General features: G+C 35.8%; 1 protein-coding gene across 4 annotated transcripts in view; it reads right to left on the bottom strand.

Annotated features, from left to right (window-relative positions):
* The window catches only part of LOC130597500 (histone-arginine methyltransferase CARM1-like), a 56,949-nt gene that overhangs the window by 31,549 nt on the left and 9,997 nt on the right, over window positions 1-15,403 (bottom strand). For all 4 annotated transcript variants that reach the window (XM_057406075.1, XM_057406077.1, XM_057406078.1 and 1 more), the window contains exon 2: window positions 8,121-8,246. In XM_057406075.1, the coding sequence (XP_057262058.1) occupies window positions 8,121-8,246 (126 nt within the window). The remainder of the gene's footprint in view (window positions 1-8,120; window positions 8,247-15,403) is intronic.

Here is a 15,403-nt window from a genome sequence, read left to right as displayed (position 1 = left end):
AAATTTATGTTAGAGAACAAACTTGCTTTCAGATGAAAAGTGCTAGCTTCCCCTTTTTTCCTAGCCCTTGAGAGGGTAAGGAAAACTCCCACTCTTCTGGGCTGAAGTGCTTTCAGAAGGAGCTTTTTAAGGAAATAAAGTTCACTTGCAAATAATGTCAAAGAACATAAAAATATATAATCGTCAGGCATTTTCTTTGAAAGCCAAGCTTCTTAGGATTTTTATTTAGTTCTCATTCTCCCCTCCCCCCCCCCCCTTTTTTTTTTTTTTTTTTTAAATTCTGGAAACATAAGTTAATTTGAAAACTTTTACCTTGACAGAAAATGGTAACTTGCTGAAAAACTGAAGCATTTGGCTGTAAAGTTTTGACTAGCTATGCACGTCAGCTAACTTATATTTGCTGTTGGACATTAAACCTATGTTAATCAATTATAAAGTCTGATAATTTGACAGAGATATTCTGCAGATATTACTGCACTGATTGATAGCCTAAAAACTCAACTGTGTAAAAGCTGAATAAAGGCCAGTTAAAACTGATTCCTTTGATCAAAGATAACAGGCGAATCCTCCCAAAAAGCCCTGTGTCTTGTGTCTGTCTCAAACTAGTCCCTTCCCAAAAAACGAGCAGAAGATCCAGGTGCTTGTGGCACTTCCTGCATGCACATTCATTCTCAGTTCCTGGTAAATAGTTTAGTGGTTACCCTCTGCATATGCAGAACTGCTGCGATGAGTTCTCTTTACAAAATGCTTATCCTCGCAGCAGAAGACACAGACACACAAACACAAGCTATTAACATAGTGCACCTCATCCATCTGCTCAGTACAGATGGTGTCTCTTACTACTCCAAAGGGGAAGAGGGTGGAGAAGGAACCAAAAAAAATAAAAGGCTCCACTGGTAAACCTGGCTGGCTCTTGAGGGAGAAAGGGAAAAAAAACCCAAACCAAACCAACATACTAGAACAGGGGAAAGATTAATGAATTAATGAATTAATGAATGAAGTGAAATAATTAATGAATGAAACGGAAAATAAACTCGGTGAGGAATAAAACCCCACAAACTTCACACAGCAGCAATCCAAAATAATGTTACTAGGAATAAATCATTAAATAAATGTATTTTACCAACAGCTGTTATGTTTTCTGATCTAAGGAGATTAGCATAACAGTCATGGAGAAGCAGTATTCCCACATTATTTTGCAATATCTGCTGCAGCCTACTGCTAAAATCTAGTACTTACATAAAGCAATAAATTTGGCCTGTTACTGATGAGAGGTGTATGGTTGTAACTTTGACCACATTTGAAAAAATTAATGGAAGTCTATAACTTATCAGAAGACCATATCAAATGATTGGATAGGTCAAGCTGTCTCCTGTAAACAAGTGGGTTACAGTCTTCCATTTAGAATAACGGAGTTGCAAAATACCCAAATAATAAAATGCCTGCTTTGCAAAAAACTGAAACATGCGGTAAAAATATAGTAAACTTACCAAACCAGATTACTATCCCAGGTCTCTGAGGCTGAAACATTATTTCCAAATGAGGAAGAAAATCTTTTTGCTTCTTCTCAGCTGTATTACACTTCAGAAACTCACAGTGATATTTACTACAAGTGTCCTAATAGAATCCCAATCGCATTCACCACTTAGACTCAAAAGAAAAAGTTCCCAGAAATCCCTAGGTTTATACAAATTTGACAATATTTATTCAAAATATTTTTCTATTTCTGTTGTACCTTTGAACCAATTATAGAGCTTTTCATTGCCACAAATTGGACTAATGGGATTCTGTTAATTTTAACAACTAATTTCCTAATATTTGCATCAGCCATAGATCACTTTGTCGAGTACATTACTAAATATTAAATCAGAATTTGCAGACCAGGTCACTTTGTAAGTAAATTTCTGCAGCCTTCTTTCAAATTTTTTGAGAGTCTCTATTTGTGCAATGGGAACAGTTTTGTCCCAGACACAATAGTGGTTGAATCGTTTTAAGTGTCAGCATGGGAGAACTAGATGCTTAGAAATTCGGCCATTAAGCACTTCATCAGCAGACAGGGGACTCAGTCAATAGGTCATTTTTATGGGAAACATGACTGGTGGCCTTGTTTCTTTCCACATCAGGAACTGGATGCCACACGTTCCAAATCACATTGGTAAGTTTCTTAAGTCATACTTTTTCCAAAGCAAAAACCTTTTCTACTTTTAGTACCAGTAATAAATGTTTTCTTCAGTAAGCAGAAAGCAAAATATTGTATCATCTGCCAGCTAAATATCCTAACTAAAATTGCTTTTCTTTAAACAGACCATTCCACCCCTTCGTGATTCACATTTATATAAAACAAAAATTGAGCCAAGTTGTTAAAATGGTTATCATCAAGAAGATTATTAAAGTATCTTTAATTTCAAGTTGCAACCACACTCTAAAGAAATGCAAACTAGCAGATGTGAAAGCTTCCTCCAGTGTCAATCTCACACTAAATACATTACTAAAAGAATAGCTATGATTTGTAAAATGCTATTTTAAAGTTTATAAGTGTAAATGTTTAATATCCTTTAGAACAGCCATTTCAGTTTTATTAGACAACAGAGAGAAAAATGGGGCTTTAAGGTGTAATCAAATTTACATTAATGTACAAATTGTTGTGATATTGCAAAAACTTTAGAAGTTAAATTATACCTTGGGAAATATTAAGCTAAAAAACATTAGATCCTTTCTTTTATTCTTCTTTGAAAGAATGACTGATTTTTATGTAAACAAGCTTCCTCAGAAACAACTACACTTTAAGGAAGGAAGATGATTTGGCTTAGTACAGTATAATTGTACTAAGTATAATTGGGTGAAATGTAAATATTGTAAGTATATATATTATATTCTACTATATATATCATATATAGTATATATAATATACTATATATTATAGTATATCTATACTATAATGATATAATAACATAGTAATATGTAATATTATATATAATTATACTATATATATTATACTATGATAATATACTTAGTATACTTAATATACTATATTATATTATTATACTATGTATAATTATATTATTATACTAAGTATAATTGGATGAAATGCAAATATTGAGATGAATATCACTGGTGCAGCTGGTTCACTTATGTCTTCTAGTTTTAAATAGCCAGAATGCTAGAACTAGAATTCTAGTTTTAAATAGCCAGAAAGTCTTGATACGTAAAAAGTCCAGCAGTGCTTAGTGAAAGTCTCTTCTGAACCGGTGGCCACGGACATGCCTCACATGAAAGCACTATCTGGTAGCACTGAATTAGTGGCTATTAAATTTCAAAATACTGCCAGCATTTTCTAAGACATACCCTGTCTCACTGGAATAAACTACTGCCTGTTTTAAACAATTATCCACCTACCCACTCCCAATCTATTCCACTCTTACCAGAACAATAGAAATAAATGGATTTTTAAACACTGAATGATTGGACAAGCTACCAATACAATCATGTTGCCACCTTCAACACAAAACTGGTACTGTAATTTTGCAATTTACAGGCAGGCAGATGTAGCAAAACTCAGATATAGCAGATAGGAGTAAAAAATCTAGAAATTTAGAATCCTTCATATAGTATTTTTTTTTAAATTGTGGGAAAATTATGGTAAATCACATTCCTATAGAAGAAAAAAAAAATTCAGATCCTATCTGGAAAGCTAAACACTAATATTAATTAGCAAGAAAGCAGCCCAGAATAATTCCAAGGAAAATAACAGAATGTTATGAGTCATTCAAAAACACAGTAAAAGCAATTGACCGTTTTCAAATCTCCTTTATTTTGTCCTCCCAGGAATCTGAATCAATCAACACTTTAAAATGCTAATCCTAAAGTAATTCCCAAAGAACTGTTCAAGCAAAGCCCAGAGAAACAAAAGGTACCCAAAATAGTGCCATAAGTGATTAGGTCATACCCTGTAGATCCTACCACCTTGAACTCACTCAGTGAGTCCTCAAAACACCACAAAACTTGTGAATGTCTGCCTCTAACTGGATCAAGAAAAACAATGGCATTGAAAACCACAGACTGAAACAACAGCAAACCCAGAGATTTAAACAGTGAGACTAACAGACACAGCAGAAGGCATGTTCAGGCAGTCTTCTCTGTTGAGATTTGCAACTAGACTAGCAGCCTCCAAAATCACATAATGGGTATTTGCTCTTGCACACTACAGTCCCCAGCTCCAAATATGACCTTCAAAACTTTTATCAGACACTTAGTTTTGTTGAATTGAAATTTGATCAAATCAAACTGATTGCTTCATAATCCCAAAGCCTACACAGTGTTTGGGACAGCCACATAAACAAATTAACTCAGAGAAAGCACATACAAAGCCTAGAGGCATTTTGTGACAGTGGAGTAATTTAGAAACTGAAGTATAACACAGAACCAAAGTTCATACCCCAGAGATGAGAAGTTAGGTATTACAACTGTGCACGTTGCATGGCTTAGAAGTCAAAACCTTTTTATTAAGTCATTCCAAATAGTTGACCCTCCTACCACTCTTTTAAGACTAGTAAATCCTGGACTTCACCATCATTGTGAAGTCATTTACAGTCAATGCATTGAGTAAGTTCTCTCAACAAGTTGCACTTCATTGTTTACTCAATCACCCTCTGCAAGTTTCAAGCTGTAAGATTCAAGACATTTGTGAATGTAACTGTTTTTAAATTAACTCAGATAAAACAAGTTTCAGGTAACCAAACTATTTTCTTTCCTTTTGTTTTTCTGAAAAACAGAATAATTACTTTAAGCATAAACCAACAAGCGACCACAGAGTCATTTGGTCCTTTACTTCATAAAATTTATTATTTGACACAAATTCTTAAATTGATGAACAGATTCCTTGCAATCTGTGGGTCTTGAGGCATATCTGTCAGTTGTCCCCACTTACAGTGCTTTGATTTTCATGACTGAGTGGTCTCAGTACACACTAACCGGAATCCTTCTGAATTAAATTTAACAAAAATAGTTCAAAGTAAACACACCCTTCGTTCTTGCCTCATTCCCAAATCAGCACAGTTTGCATACCAAGGCCCCAACACGGATTGCTCTGTTCTACAAGCTTGTTCCTTCTGTTCTCTATGACTTGCTAATGGAATCATAGGTCATTAGATCCATATGCAATTACATGGACTAATAATTTTGGGGGAAAAAGATCACCGTAAGACATACCATGTTCCTTCGCTTAAATTAAATATCAGTAACAGCATGTATGTTTGCACATATAAAATAAAACATATGCTTTTAATGTATTTCACATATATGTATCTACAGACACATGTACTCATATGTCTCTAGCCCAGTTCTGTATGTGGAGATCTGCAAGTACTATATGCTGAAAACTGTAAATAGCACCTTTTTTCCCCACATATATTATGCTTCTGTGCAAGTGGCACAGATATTAGAGATGGCAGACAACTTTCAAGGTGAGTTGTGCTACTAAACCAGCATCTACAGACACCAACTATTGGCATGTCCAGTGCCTGGATACACTGTGAAAGTGGCTGAAGACCAGGGTTGAGGTTTGAAGGAGAAGAAAGGAACATCCATTCTATCGTGACACCAAAACAGCAATTCATCCTATGCTTATGAACTAAATCCGTGCTAAATTAAGCAGGCCATTTCCACTGAAGAGTAGAGAGCTACATACCAAGTCTGCCACAGATGAGTTACAGACTGGTTGGTTGGTCTGTTACAGATAAATGATACTTGGTTTTGAAAGAAGTCTGTAGGCTACTAACTTTCATTTTATTGCCTGCTCGATCCTACTCAGATGTTTAACATATGTTCAGCAGGAAATGAAATATACAGTCTATGATTTATGACTGTCAAATTGCTGGAACCAGAACAACAATCCTCTGTGTGCGCATAAGCAGGGCATGAATTTCCCTCTCATTCCTCACTCCTCATCTTCCTCTACCTTCATAAAAGACAGAGGACTTAAAATCCCAAGACTTTTACAGTGAATTTTCGTAACATTTTTAAGAGATGGAAAATTAATTTTCAGTCCATTTTTTGATCACAACATTATTTTTTATTATACACACAAACATTTGCAAACGTAGTTTGAGAGTAACAGCTATACAGCAAACAACAAAAAGATTAACTTCTTCCTATAGCCTTAATTTCTTTGTAAAAACATACGACGTTCTCAAGACTAGGTGCTGTTAAGTATCTTCCAGCTTAATGGAGCCCCCAACATATTTCGTTTGCCACGTAATCTGAAGAGACTTTGACCAACCATTATATTTCTGCCATTTTATCAATGAGTTGTTTCATGGACTAACAGGTCATTTCAATTTATTTTCCCCTGAGCTTTAAAGATGGAAAAAATATAGAAAACACACGATTTAGTAATTTTAACAAATAATCAGAAGTAATAAATTGAGACTTAGCTGTATTTTTTTTATCTATTTCACAAAATGTAGTTACATAAATAAACTAAGCACAAATCACCAAGGAATATAGCTGAAGAGAAGCATGAACTTACCACTAAATCATCAAGGCACTCCTCTCAGGAAAAATTCCAAACTGCACATAATTTAGATGGATTTTTTTTTCCAAACACTTGTTTGTAAATGTGAGGAAGAGCACTAAGAGAAACTTCTTTTGCCTTGGGATCTCGAACAATCAGTGCCTTTTGGAATCAGAACCTTCCTTGGCAGGCAATATATGGTAGGGATTGCAGACCAAAGAGTACTGAAAAGCTTGCCGGAGTCCTTAATTGTTGGTTATTAATTATCTCAGCAGTGAGCTAATAACTTGCTAAACTACCTAATCTCAATTATTTCTTCACTTATGATGTGGGTGTCTGTAAAAACAGTTGTATTGCAGTCTCAAGAGAAAAAAACTTAATGGAAGCACAAACCTGAATTGTAACACTCAGATACATAGATAAAAAAAAAACCCAACAAAATGAAACAACAGACACTCGCAGTCATTCTTGTCTCACATTTATATTGTTTTAGTAAAGTAAGAGGTTGAAAATGTGAATAGTTTTTCTTGATGGATGCAGATGAAAGACTATAACAAGGTAGGACTTCAAAGGCTACCAAGATTTGTCTCGCAACTGAAAAAAATCAGGTTAAACACTACATTTTCTGCCTGAAACTCATGATTTCATTTTTGTTTCTAGATGACACAGGGCTAGCAACTCATTACACAAACCCGTCTACATCCAGTTGCTCATATCTCAATCCATTGAAACAGCATCTTTAAAAAAGCTGCCAAAAATCTAATCTAATTGCTCCATGTTTCATTTTCCCCACAATATAAAATACAAATAATGATAATACAAATAATGTCCTCCTGGAAATAATCAAACCTACTGATACAGGCTGCTATATAAGAACTCCTGATTATTGCTAAAGGGGAAGTTGTACGCTAACTGTAGTTACACAATTTCAAAATTAGTTGTGGCCATGCTGCACACTACTCAGAATAAATAGGCAGCCTTCCAAATTTCCTTGCATAAAAACTAAGACTGCTTTCCCAAAAGTCGATACGAGGACATGAGGATAGCACATATTAAATAGTCTTAGCTGTTGGATTTACAAAAACACAAGTCAGGTGGAAGTAAAAAATTCAGATCTTAAAATTCTACTGCAATAGTCATGTTTCTAAAACCAGGTTGAGTTTCTTTTTCACCCACAAAATATATATCCTAACAAGTGCAGGTGTATGTTAAACTACCTCAGTTAACTATACAGGCAAATAGATCTGCAAGATGTTTCTAAATGGAGAACAACAAGTGGCAGTTTGCCCACACAAAGCATTACATTTACCAGTTATTACAGTTTGTGAAGTCAAGTTATATGAATGCATTATCTGCATTTGCTTTCTTCAGAAAACTAATCTGCAGTTGTTTTGCAAAAATGTTATGTTCACTATGTGGATGGTCCATACTCCCCAAAAGGCAGATGAAGTGGGTGAGAGGCAAATGAAGAGGGAATTATCATAACAATATGTAATGTTTAAATAGCCAACATGAAACAGAGGTAGAAGACAACATACTTTGAAGTGAACTTCAGCAATACAGTAGCACAGCAGGAAGGAGAAGATGCTCAAATTCAAAATGTACTTACCGGATTGCGATTTGAACTGAATCAAGGCACTGTTGTATCCCACTGTAATTAACAAAGACTGTTTTCCCACACGACAATATTCAGTTTCTCTGTTAACCAGGCATTTAAACACACAGACTCCATCAGCTGAAGGAAAAAAAAATACTTTAGAATACTTTTAGCAGTTAAAACCAAAACCATATAGAAAACTAGATGCCTCTGATTAACAATATACATAAGTATGTATTCGAAGTACAGAACTTGGCAAAAATACACTAAACATGTTCCTTAAGACAATTTTACAGAGAGCTACAGCCTCCATCCCACTTATCATCCACAGTTCCTTGAAGTTGTCCTGTCCTCAAAAGAAAGAGAGCTGACTAAATTAATTTTTACCTAGATCCTAAAAAAAAGTCTTAAATTAACACTTTTTCTACTACTTTTGCTTCTATTATCTTATGTGCTGATGTCCTTATAACCTCTAGATTTCCTACTTTGTCAAATTAAATGGCAAGGTGAAGAATCAGGGATCAATTAGTTTGACTAAATGAGGAGAAATGAACCAACTTTTTCTAGCAAACACACATTACGTACCGCATCACTTACTACAGCTATCAATAAACCTATGATGCGAGAAAAACTAATGCAATTTTTCAGGCAATGAAGCACACATATGTACTTCAGAGCTACGAGCAGCAGAGGTCAAGCCTGTGGCCCCTGGAAGGGGGATCCAGTATCAGAGGCTTAGGTGATGCAGTACACACTGTATCACTACCAGCCTCACAGCTGTCAGGTGGCAATTGTGTGAGCACACCAAGATGCACATCATCACTTTCACAAACCTGAAACAGGTCTGTCTCAAAGGAAACTTAATGAAAATGGCAGCTATGAACATGAGGTACAATAGGTAAAGCTTTTAAATTATCAGGGGTTTGTGTTATACATATCTTCATCACTCAGGAAGCAAAGCTCCAGGACTTAACATCCCTAGAACATTCTTTCATGCATTTTATTTCACTTTGCTGTCAACAAGTGTCTATTATGCTTCTCCCATGCACATTGTATTCTTCTGGAGATAAATGTTAAAATAAAACACAATACCCACCATCACCAGGAAAAGTAAAAGGTTTAAGGCAAAACAGAAACAGAAAGAGAAGTAAAAGTTCACAAATTGGCAGTAAAACAGAAAAGTGATACACTGCAATATACTGAAAAGTATGCAAGAGAAAACAACTGAAGGAAAGCAAGATTGAAGGGGAAAAAAAATACACATCTTGAAAAGCAAGAGACATAATAAGTTGATTATTATTAAAAGCTTAGCTGAAAGCTAATTATAGACTGCTGAGCTATGTTATTCTGCTAGCAACATTTGAAGGACCAGACTAAGAAGGTACATAAATACACACACCATACAGGCACTCAGTACGTTTTCTGAAGTCGTGCTGTGATGAAAAGGAAACAGAACAGAGACAAAAGCCACTATATGATGTTCACGTAAGCATAAAAAGGTTTGGGTGTCCACAGGCAGGGACACCTTCCACTAGACCAGGTTGGCCAAAGCCATATGCAACCTGGCCTTGAACACTGCAGGGATGGGGCAGCCACAGCTTTTTGGTGCAACCTGCCAGTGTCTCACCACCTTCACAGTAAAGAATTTCTTCCTAATATCTAATTTAAATCTATCCCCTTTCAGCTTAAAGTCAATACCTCCTTTCCTATCACTACAGGCCGTAGTAAAACACCTCTCTCTGTCTTCCTCATAAGGCCCCTTTAAGTGATGAAATCCCACTGTAAGGTCTCCCCAGAGCCTTTTCTTCTCCAGGCTGTACAGACGCAACTCTCAGACTGTCTTCATAAGGAGACATGCCTCATCCCCTGACCATATTTGTGGCCCTCCTCTGGACCAACTCTAACAAGCCTGTATCTTTCTTGAGCTGTACTTTAATGTAGAGCTCCTGTGAACTTATGGCAACCCATTCCTCTCGGAGGTGTCATGAGACATTGAAATGTACTCATAAGTTCATTACAACTTATAAAGACTATTTTTTCATTTGAAAGACTGGGCCTACACTTAAAAACTACCTGTGGGTTTTTGTTTATTTGGTTTTGTTACTGTGAGCTGTTATTCAGCAGCTATGGAGCAAACACTTTGTCAAAAGATTTTTTAAAATACTATTTTTCCAGATCAAATTTTGGGATAAATGTTCACATTTTTCTCAAATACAGCAACATGAGTGTAACTAGATGCTGAGAGTCCAATCCTGGCTAATAAGTGACTGTGGTGTGGACTACAATGGTATTGGTCTAAAGTTCAAAGGCAAGTGTATCTCAAAGTAGTTACAAAAACACATCTGTACTTTAACCATTGATTAATCTTGAAGTACTCATAGCAGTATCAGGGAAAAAATTATTCCAGTTTTAGGTGCATGTTAAGAAAGTAGAATACGGTACTTAGGAATTTTCACTTCCAGATGTCACTTAAGTATTCCTATAACCCACATTTACACTGAGCTAAGGGCCATTTGGAATCAACTTGGTGAACAGTTTGTTCCAAAGTCTCTCACTTGTTATGTCTTCTGCCATTTATCAGTTGCCAGTTACAATTAATACATCATAGTTAAGCCATAAGCATAGTGAAATCAATTGCCTGCTAAGTTGGAAGAGCCTACATGTTCATTGGAGCTCCTGTGGACATTCCTCACCCATTTTCTGGCCTGTAGGGAACAGAGGGCAAGTAGCCAGATGCTGGGATCTTTTCTCCTGTCAGCCTATAAACTATATAGCACAACAGCATCAGTAGAACTGTCTTTGCCATGTCCAGGTTTGTACAGATGTTCGTTAACCTTGAAAGTCAGGCAGCATTCTGCTTTGATATTTCAGAACAACAAAAGACAGGAAAGGACCAGATTGTATTTTGGTATCAGGACTCAAGGCAGTAAAGGTGGCAGCTAATGTCATACCCTGCAGAAGTTTCAGAAAGGTGAAGGAAATACTTTTTTCCCCCCTCAGTTAAAATGGAAAAAGAAAATAATACATTTCAAACTCTGTTGTTGCTTTTGCATTCACTGAATATGACAGCTCACTGCACAGGTTTGGCAAGTCAACAACTACAGGAGTCAAGGAGACTTTAAAAAGGACTAGTAGGTTGTTAGTGTACTGAGGTGGATGAGGACATTGCTCATAGCACTGCTTTTCTACTCGCAGATGCCAGAGATTCTCTGGGATAACCTCCATTTTCTCAACCTGACTTTTAAAATAATTTCATATCCATTTTGGGTGGAGCACATCCCCAATGTCTGCGCATCACTGAAATAAAATGTTCATTCTCTCATTAGAATACATTCAGGATACTCTTAGCTCTCATTTCACTATATTAAAAAAAAACATTTGTAAAAGAGTCTATAATCTTCTTGTAAACAGGAGAAAAAAAGCCTTTGGAAAAAAAACCAGCTAATTTCCCATCTATAGAAGAGCACAGTAACTTTAAGTTAAGCTTCAGCAGAAAATACAGCATTTCAGAACAGTACATGTCTAAAGGACACACAAAACTTGCATGGTGTTAAAGGCAACATGAGCAGAACTCTCTCAAATCCCAAACAGTGCTCCAACAAATGAGAAGGACTCCCCTGGACAGAGCCCATCACTTCCACTCAGCCTTACAAGATCTGACTTCTCTTAGCCTTTTCCTCTCACTTTATTCCTCTTACATACACAGTCATATCTATATCAAGAATGACAACACTCAAAATGTCTAAAAAAATTGCTCTTTCACGTAAAGCAAGTAAGGGAAAAGTAGAAAGTCTTCTGAGATTTAAGTTTTGGAATTTCACCCAGTTAACCATTATACCACCTTAATACTTCACTTGTTCGGAGCTTTAACATTACTGTGACAGCAGACAGGAAGTCCTAAGATACTGTTTTGATGACAGCAGCATGAAGCTGTTGTCAGCTTTATGCATATGAATTGGCTGCAACCTCCATAATGTAATGTGTAATTTAAGCAAAGGTGTGTTACTACATGGAGGCCTGGATTCTTTCAAGCTCAGAATAAACAGCTGCTCTGTTAGGTAACAGATGAGATCCATTTCCTGCAAAAGGGAAGAAAAAACCACTCCATATTACAGTCAATTAAAAGAAAGAATTCGTAAATGCAAATTTCATGAGGAACTGTATATTTCGTAGCATTATCTCCTACCAACTTCACAAACAAGCCTGATCGTTAGTGTAGCAGGCCAATCTAATTAAATATATTATTTTAATATAACTCTAAAATCAATGCTTGATGAATGATTTCTAGACAGAAAAATAACTCATAATTTATTTAAAATTGTTTCCTTATTCAGCATATTAATGACAAAAAAAAAAAAAAGAAAAAGTTAGCAATAATCCTTTTAGTAGTACCAAAATCTTCCTCCTTTGTTCCTCTTCAAAAGACATCTTGGTAAAGTTTTCCTTGGCACAAAACCCTGTGATTGAGAGTCTGAAAAGGAATAAGTCAAAGGCTGGAAATGGGGCAGAAGGTGATGGGGCCCTAGAACCTGGAGAGGGGCTGAACCTAGATTAAAACAAAGGCACAAACTCTGCAAAATTTCACTTTCATAGAGCAGTGTTTAATGAAAACCCCTTATCTTCTTGCTGGAAATATGTCTAAGCAGTGAATGTTTACTTGGAAAATAAATCTACCTTGTAGATACCTATACCTATCCATAGATGCCTTCTACCAAACTGAGCACTAAATATTTACTTCTGCACTGCTCTTTCTCTGATTAAAATGTTAGGTGCGCTAACATTATTAAACATTTTTTAAGATTATTTTAATGTTATTTGAATATTAAATAGTTAACATTTTAACATTATTTAAACACTATCAAAGTATGTTTTAAATACTTCCCAGGTACGCACTTCTTGAAACTGCTAAAACATTTAATCACTAGAAAAGGCATTCGCCTCACAGAATGACTTTTCCTAAGTATACGAACTCTTTCTGGGAATGAGAGATTTAACAGTTGCTCCTGTTTCCCTGCCAGTTCTCATCCTGTTTCCCTTAAAGATTTTCCCTTTAAGATTTTCCTGGCCTTTGTGATTCAGAGGAAGAAGATGTTTACACTAATTTAATTACTGCGAATCAGCTTTAGAGCAAGGATAACCTGACACAGTTATCTACTGCTATCACCTTTAAACTTTTCAAGTTTTTTTTGTTTCCTACACTTGCATCCCATTTTGAAAACTGATCAGCACCTACAGCATGCAGGCGGCTAATGCCAAAAAACAATTCACATCCTTCAACATTATCTTGTCTTTTCTCAATGAAGCAAACACAAAATGAAAGAAATACAGCCCCAACAATAGTCGTCTTCAAATATGCTTGTTTACCAGTCGCCTATTCTTACTGCCTATTCCTTCAGTTGATTCATGACCACCTTTAAAACACCAAGCACAGCAAAGAACTTTTACCCCCCACAACTAAGTGCAATGTAAATATCTCTCAGTAACAGTTAACATAAGCTGGTATGCTCACAAAGCAAAAGCCATCTTCCAAAGACACTGACTCAAGTCTGGAAGTTATCTACACTCAACACAGAGTTAATACATAACCTGATCTTTGAAGGCATAGGTGGTTTTCACCATGCACCTCTCAGGGTCATGTCAGCCTCAGAACAGAGCTCTGCCTTTATCTGCAATCATGCAGCTTAACAAATAAGTCGTGTAATCACAAGCAGATCAAGAGTCACCAACTGCAAGCAGTATAAAAAGAATACTGTGATACAGAACAATCAGTGCCAATTTAAAGAGTATTCCTTTTTATTTGGACAACCTCAAGGAGATTGTCATGTTGCAATGTTGCAATAACAAAAGACTAAAACAAGTTACGTCCTCTAATGACTGGTGTAACATGCACATCCAAGTTTCAAAAGCGTAAGTTGGTTTATAATAGGAGGAGAAGAAGTTGTTATTTAGGGCTCTAAAATATTTTTCTGATATGCAAGCCACCTCATCCTAGCACCCACCTCTGCCTGTAATCTCTTTAGTGATACCTCCACTGAGTATTAACTGCATCATATAAAGCCCCATACATGACTAAAATGGGCATTCAGAAAGTGTAAAGAACCTCTGTAACATGGATTCACAATGGTGACAGTTTAGGACAAGGGCCCTCTCAATATCCTGACTGTCTAGGGTGTAGCTCATACGGCAGTCAGAACTCAAGTAACTAGTCTGAAATAACCACCATCAAAGTGTGACTTGAGGCACAGACTAGGAGATCTACTTCAACAGTACTACAGCAACCTTTAGAGAAATCAGACACGTTTTTTTAACAAAACAAAAAAGTAATTTTTGTCTAGATAGATATTAAATTAGAAGTGTTTTGAGAAATTTATTTCTTGAGCTATACACTAGTATCTCTACAAATACCAAAGAGTTTTGTTTCTACTATAAATAGACACAGTTTCGCTAACTTCAAATCAGCAACTATTAATCTCATACTACTGTGGTAAATCACTGCAGTTTAGACACTGCAGCAATAAAGCACTTGTCTTTCAAGTAAGAGAGGATACAAAGAATATTATGACAAAGTTACTCCCTTGTACTTTTAAAGAACTTAAAGGAAGAAAATCAAGAATAGCATTTCATAATACCTCATACTGCTAGTCATAAATTGATTTCACACTGCTGGTGTCTACTCAGCTTGACATTTAATGAGTCAGTGCATTTCCTTCTTTATCCAAAATCTTGGAGGGGAAGGGCCTGGTATAAACTTATTGAATTTGCAGAAAGAGAAGGTCATACTTGTATTCTCAATTTGCAACTCCTTTACTTTTCTAATTGCAATATATATTTACTTTTACCTTATTTTTGCTTTTGTATGTCCACACATTTCTGAGAGCATCATTGCATTTCAACTATAGTTTGATGTAAATAAGACTTATAAAGATTAAGTTATCATAAAACTATCAAGGAAAAGTTGTGATGGTACATGGCTTTTTACCATTTCTATTTAATTTATAATTAAACAATAAAACGATTAAAAGCACAATATAATCAGTAGAAGTATTTTTTTAAAGAATTGTTGACTGCAGCATAGCAAAAATGGCAGCAGCTATTAATCTGTATCATTCTGAGATACAAGTTTCTTTCGTTTTGGGCTGAGGACTACATTAAAGACTGAATTCCAATATCTATTTAGTGGCTAAAGCAAAGCACCATCAAATGTAAGTTTAAAAAATAAAGTGTTTCCTGAAAACTTAATCTTTTAATAAAGAGAAAGAAAAGGAGAGCAGTAAAATAAGAATCCTTTATCTGTG

The sequence above is a fragment of the Pezoporus wallicus genome, unplaced genomic scaffold (assembly GCF_028554395.1).
Source record: "Pezoporus wallicus isolate ANWC-B61680 ecotype Strahan unplaced genomic scaffold, APGP_CSIRO_Pwel_v1 contig_7506, whole genome shotgun sequence".
NCBI classification, from domain to species: Eukaryota; Metazoa; Chordata; class Aves; order Psittaciformes; family Psittacidae; genus Pezoporus; species Pezoporus wallicus.
This window is presented reverse-complemented; position numbering and strand designations above follow the sequence as displayed.